We start from the raw sequence: 7,004 nt of genomic DNA on the forward strand, positions 1-7,004 counted from the left end.
TCTGCCAACCAATTCTCTATCCACATCAATACCATACCCCCAATACCGTGTGCTTTAAGTTTGCACACTAACCTCCTGTGTGGGACCTTGTCAAAAGCCTTTTGAAAATCTAAATTTACCACATCCACTGGCTCTCCCCATCCACTCTATTAGTTACATCTTAAAAAATTCTATAAGATTCGTCCGACACAATTTTCCTTTCACAAATCCATGCTGACTTTGTCTGATGATTTCACCTCTTTCCAAATGTGCTGTTATCACATCTTTGATAACCGACTCTAGCATTTTCCCCACCACCGATGTCAGACTAACCGGTCTATAATTCCCCGGTTTCTCTCTCCCTCCTTTTTTAAAAAGGGGGGTTACATTCTCAGGAACTAATCCAGAATCTAAGGAGTTTTGAAAAATTATCACTAAGGCATCCACTATTTCTTGGGCTACTTCCTTAAGCACTCTGGGATGCAGACCATCTGGCCCTGGGGATTTATCTGCCTTTAATCCCTTCAATTTACCCAACACCACTTCCCTACTAACATGTATTTCCCTCAGTTCCTCCATCTCACTAGACCCTCGGTCCCTTACTATTTCAAGACAGAACCAAAGTAGTTACTCAATTGGTCTGCCATGTTTTTGCTCCCTATGATCAATTCACCTGTTTCTGACTGTAAAGGACCTACATTTGTCTTGAACAATCTTTTTCTTTTCACGTATCTATAAAAGCTTTTACAGTCAGTTTTTATGTTCCCTGCCAGCTTTCTCTCAATCTTTTTTCCCTTTCCTAATTAAGCCCTTTGTCCTCCTCTGCTGGTCTCTGAATTTCTCCCAGTCCTCAGGTGTGCCGCTTTTTTTTGCTAATTTATATGTTTCTTCTTTGGACTTGATACTATCCCTAATTTCCCTTGTCAGCCACGGGTGCACTACCTTCCCTGGTTTATTCTTTTGCCAAACTGGGATGAACAATTGTTGTAGTTCATCCATGCGATCTTTAAATGCTTGCCATTGCATATCCACCGTCAACCCTTGAAGTATCATTTGCCAGTCTATCTTAGCTAATTCATGTCTCATACCTTCAAAGTTACCCTTCTTTAAGTTCAGAACCTTTGTTTCTGAATTAACTACGTCACTCTCCATCTTAATGAAGAATTCCACCATATTATGGTCACTCTTACCCAAGGGGCCTCACACGACAAGATTGCTAACTAACCCTTCCTCATTGCTCAATACCCAATCTAGAATGGCCTGCTCTCTAGTTGGTTCCTCGACATATTGGTTCAGAAAACCATCCCGCATACATTCCAAGAAATCCTCTTCCTCAGCTCCCTTACCAATTTGGTACACCCAATCTATATGTAGATTGAAGTCACCCATTATAACTACTGTTCCTTTATTGCACGCATTTCTAATTTCTTGTTTAATGCCATCCCCAACCTCACTACTACTGTTAGGTGGCCTGTACACAACTCCCACCAGCGTTTTCTGCCCCTTAGTGTTATGCAGCTCTACCAATATCGATTCCACATCCTCCAGGCTAATGTCCTTCCTTTCTATTGCGTTAATCTCCTCTCTAACCAGCAATGATACCCCACCTCCTTTTCTTTCCTGTCTATCCCTCCTGAATATTGAATATCCCTGGATGTTGAGCTCCCATTCTTGGTCACCCTGGAGCCATGTCTCTGTGATCCCAACTATATTATATTCATTAATAACTATCTACACATTCAATTCATCCACCTTGTTACGAATGCTCCTCGCATTGACACACAAAGCCTTCAGGCTTGTTTTTACAACACTCTTAGCCCTTATACAATTATGTTGAAAAGTGGCTCTTTTTGCTTTTTGCCCTGGATTTGCCTGCCTGCCACTTTTATTTTTCACCTTACTACTTTTTGCTTCGACCCTCATTTTACACCCCTCTGTCCCTCTGCACTTGTTCCTATCCCCCTGCCACATTAGTTTAAAGCCTCCTGAACAGCAGTAGCAAACGCTCCCCCTAGGACATTGGTTCCAGTCCAGCCCAGGTGCAGACCGTCCTGTTTATACCGGTCCCACCTCCCCCAGAACTGGTTCCAATGCCCCAGAAATTTGAATCCCTCCCCCTTGCACCATTTTTCAAGCCACGTATTCATCTGAAATATCCTCCTATTTCTACTCTGACTAGCACATGGCACTGGTAGTAATCCAGAGATTATTACCTTGGTGGTATCAATAAGTAAGATACTCGGGCCTTCCAAAATACAAAATAATTTCTCCAAACATTCTTGCATGGCATGTTAAAACTCAACATGAAAATATTGAATCAAGCAAAATTCTAACACCATTGAAAGCCACACTGCAAACCAAATATCATAGTAGCAACAGAATTTTTGTGCTGTGGTATTAGACATCTGATGTATAATTTTTTGATGGAAAAGTTCACCATGATACTTTGCACTTGTTCAATGACTGATAATTTTTGAAATACAGGTACTTAAGAAATCAAGGGATACAAGATTATGCTGGAAAGTGAGGCTCAAAATATCAGTCATGATCTTACCATATGATAGAAAATGAGAGCAAGTTGCTGAAAAGTCTATTTCTGCTTTTGTTTCTTACATGAAAGAATGGGCTTTGAAAGTTCAATAGCCTTTCTGCTGATTGTTAATATCTTACCATCGCTTTCACCAACACCATTTTAAGTTAATGTATGACTACAGTAATGATTTTATTTGCCATACAGGACCTGAACAATCATAATTTCAGTCTCATAAAACACCAAAGAGGACTGCACAGTGTTGTAGCAGTTTGTGCAATCGCTTTATAACACCAGCAATTGGGGTTCAATTCCTGCCGTTGTCTGTAAGGTGTTTGTACATTTTCCCCGTGACCAGATGGGCTTCCTCCCAGATTTCAAACTGATTTGACGAAAATAACACATTTCACTGTAGGTTTCAATGTACATAACACAAAACTAATCTTTAAAAAAAAATTGAAGATGGCCAATGAAGTCCCACTTCTATTTAAAATTTTTGTGCCATATTCTAAACCAAAAAAGTTATTTTCAGAAGCAAACTATAAAATGGCAAGAATTCCTTTTCTCCCACAGATGCTGCTTGATCTGCTGAGTTCTTCCAGCAGACTGTTTGCAGCAAAAGAATCAGCAAGTCACATCTGTGAAGTGAAATCTATCCAGTGTAAATTTAAAAACAAATCCACTCCACATTTGTATTTTCTGACAAAATTATTTTGCAGAATGAAGCAAATAGACATGACAAAATGATTATAACTATTTTAGAAAATAGTTCAGCTTATTATTCTTCTTCCAAAAATAATCATTCAATGAAGAACAGATGAATATACTAATTTATTCTATTTACTTCAAGTAACTGTTTTGATTGATAGTTTTGACTACTATGCAGGTATATGGAGGAATTTAAGGTGGGGGGTTATATGGGAGGCAGGGTTTAAGGGTCGGCACAACATTGTGGGCCAAAGGGCTTGTACTGTGCTGTATTGTTCTATGTTCTATACAGAATACCACAAATAATCTAATTTAAGGACTTAAGTAATTTTGGGAAATGAATACCATTATTAACTACATTCTCCAAAATTCAAGATAACAACTCAAAATGTAATACATTTGGAACTCCATGGTGGAGATCAGTTACGCACAGAAATGATTGAAGAATTAATTCAAGGGATGACTCTTCACTGCTTTTGGAGATAACTGGTCTATAATAAGTACTTTCACACTTTATGTTCAAAGAGCTTATTTGAGAGTATATTGAACTGACCGCAGTTTCCTTTTAAATTGCTAGACCTTTGCTAAAATTTAATATTAGACAAGTAAAGGCATGCTGATCAAAGAGAGACACAAAATCTGCCTAAGGAAAGGTTAGCAATACCAAACCCTAAACAAGAACACAAAAATAGTCTCAAAATACTTTTTTGACTGTGTAATTTGAAAGATCGCAAGTACACAAATCTTCTGAAATGGGCCTAAATGCACCAAATGCAACAAAACATTGCAAGGAATTTGAGAAAGTGTTAATGAATGGAATCTTATTTCAAACCACAAAAGGAAATACAAAAAGTGAACAAATACCCAGTTAAAGGGTTAGATTAAGCAACGTCGAAGGCACCAAGGGGTTGGGGAGACAGATAATTTTAAAAAAATTCAGTAGAAAGGGCTTTGCCAAAGGTACTTAATTTAAATATAACATAATATACAAACACATATACTCAAGAGGTCAAAATTCAAAGACCACAGATATTGGAAAATTAGCATACATCAACAAGAACAGAGGTGCAAGATAGGGTGACCTGGTCCAAGTGAGAACAAATGCTGCAATGTTTTGGATGCACTTTAATTAATGAAGAGCAAAGCAAATGTTCTGGAACTGCAAACTGTAAAAGGGAGCAAGTGTGGCAGTGGTTTTCCAGTAGATTATCTGAGGCTTGAGCAAAGGTCAATTAGGGTCAATGTTACATAATAGTGGAGATAGGTAAATGAAATTACAGAGCTAATGGCTCTCCTGAAGGCATTTTTTTCCCCCGTTTCTTGTTGAAATCAAGAGAAGTAGCTTGTACATGTTTGAAACTATACCACAGGAATGAAGAAGTTTTCTCTGCAAACAAGGCATATAGCATTCTGCACAACATAGATGTCACTGTAAATACAGCCCACAAGGCCACTCAGCCCATGTCTGTTTGAAAAAAGAAACCCCCAAGCCTCACCCCACAGAATCAGCTCTTAAATAGTCCATCACAAAACACAACACCTAATTTTGCACACAGGGAAAATTTTGTGTGCCCGAATCATTGCAATAGACATCTCAAAACATTATACATATTAGATAAGTCAGGCAGTTTGGCTATGTTTGTCAGCCAGGGAGAGAGATGGAATTTTCAGCTAAACAGAATGTGTGTGGGATTCAAAGACAATGGCTTCAGTCAGACCAACATTTTGTCAGTGGAAACTCCAGTACTGCATTTATACAAAGAACAGGCAAGTCGTAGGCTGTGAAGTAGGCAGCATGAGATAATGAAAGTCATGTAAGGTAGAGCTGGATGTCATCAGAAAACACATACAATAGTGTATCTTCACAGGATGCCATCATCAATGGACAACATCTTATTTTCTCTCCACAAAAAAACACTACATTGTGCACAGTAACATCCATCATTTTCTGGGAGGGGTGGGGACGGAGGAAGAGTTGATATCATGTGATTGGAGAGATAAACACTAAGAGAGCATGAACCTGCAGAAAACCGTGTTTATCCATTAAACAGCCTTGCTTTTTTTAAAAAAAAATTCGCACCACAGCTGACAAGCAACTAGAATGACGTTAACAGAACAGCCGAACAGTCACTTGGAATATTTGAAATCAAACCATAGAAATAAAAGATAGATCACTTTGAGATGAGGTAAAATACTTAGTACAGTAACCTGCAACGCACAGAAAATAATTTAAACATAAAGCCGATCAGTCTATTAAGCCTCAAAATAAATCTAACTAGCTTAACCTCGGCGTCCAATGCTGGATATGGTGCTTTGTGGCTCGCAGCTTTTCAAGTGTGCATTCAAGAACTGCCTAAATATGATGAGGATTCTTACCTCTGCCATCTTTAAGGCGGCCAGTTCTTAAACGTTGCATGCAATGTTTTCTCATCTCGAATCCTTCAAGCAATGACTTGAAATCTAGACCTCTTTGCTTCTCTCTCCCCTCCCTTCTTATTCCAAACCGATGAAAATGTATACTGTACTAAAAAATAACCGTTTTATCCAACCTTCTTTGCTCATCGTTAAAAAAAATCCAATCAACCGGCATTTTTCAAAAGGACATAAAATGCTAAAATTATGCGTATTTGAATGACAAGCAATCGAATTTAGCTGTAAGATAAAAAAAAACGATGTGCGGTGAAAAAATAGATAACCTGTCCACACGGCCTTACCTGACAGCCACCCTGACGGAGCAGTCATCCGCCATTGTACCGACTCGGTTCAGGGAGCAAGCCTCTTAAAATAAAACCTGGAGCAAGGGAACGAGAGCCACTCAACGCGCTGCCTTTCTCCCTGCGGATGGGAGACTCTGCCGGGAGCCCATCCGATGAGGATCCGGGCAAGACTGAGGCTGGACGGAGCCAAACGACGTCCTTCTCATCCCCCCCGACTGGGACGCGAGAGAGATGGAGGTGAAGGAGTGGTCGCCGGTCACCCAGTCGGCGCCGTCTACAAAAGCTCCTCCCACCCCCCCCACGATAGCAGCAGCGCCGCCGCCGCCGTTTCAGCCTGGCCGTCGATCCGCAATGCGCCGCCGGAGCCGAGCCAAGCCAAGCCGCACGGGGAGACAGCGAACCGCCCGACGCGGCACCTCCCCCGCCACTCGCTATTGGCTGACCGGGCCACGGCCCAGCCCCGCCCCGACCCCTGTATCACAGGGCAATGGCGACCACCCTCCGGCTGTGGAGCAAGGTTTTAAAAAGGAAACCCCCCCCCCACCCCCCATGGACGAATTCCTGAATGGTAAACCGGTCAAGTGAAAAAAAATAAACAACCCCGCCTCACCCAACCTGAAGCAAAAAGGGCAAACTTTGCCTTGATGGATAGCAAGTTGTCCAATCAGAGACGTTGCTGTACCGTGACGTCCGCCAGGGTTTAATAAAGCACCTGGCAGGTGGTGGCGGCGCGGCGCGGCTGTCTGGGGTCCTGGACGTGATCTGCCGCGAACCTGACAGGTGCCATCACAAGGGTAGGACGGCAGTCATGCAAGGAGGCACCCCTGCTTTTAGCTCGTACACGGGAGCGTGCCTGTCCGGAAAGCGCTTACTGACCCGGTGGGGTTCATTGGGTCTGCTCGTTTAAAAGTCATAAATAAATAAAACCGAACATATTGTCATATGCACAAGTACATTTAGTATATAGGTGCAATTAAAAACTTGTTTGCAGCATTAAACAATATTTTTGTTGTAAAAACATTTTTTATTAAAACACGATTAAAACAACAAATCCATTTTAGGTTAAAAAG

The 7,004-nt window shown here is 41.1% G+C and overlaps 1 protein-coding gene across 5 annotated transcripts in view; it reads right to left on the reverse strand.

Moving 5' to 3' along the window:
* kif21a (kinesin family member 21A) overlaps positions 1-6,307 on the reverse strand; it is a 138,300-nt gene extending 131,993 nt beyond the window's left edge. For 3 of the 5 annotated variants that reach the window (XM_073066261.1, XM_073066260.1, XM_073066259.1), the window contains exon 1: positions 5,932-6,307. In XM_073066261.1, coding sequence (XP_072922362.1) covers positions 5,932-5,966 — 35 coding nt within the window. In that variant the 5' untranslated portion in view covers positions 5,967-6,307. The remainder of the gene's footprint in view (positions 1-5,931) is intronic. The other 2 variants (XM_073066258.1, XM_073066257.1) reach the window with 1 other exon arrangement.
* Positions 6,308-7,004: the final 697 nt, after the last annotated feature.

Source organism: Hemitrygon akajei, chromosome 14, assembly GCF_048418815.1.
Source record: "Hemitrygon akajei chromosome 14, sHemAka1.3, whole genome shotgun sequence".
Classification (NCBI taxonomy): domain Eukaryota; kingdom Metazoa; phylum Chordata; class Chondrichthyes; order Myliobatiformes; family Dasyatidae; genus Hemitrygon; species Hemitrygon akajei.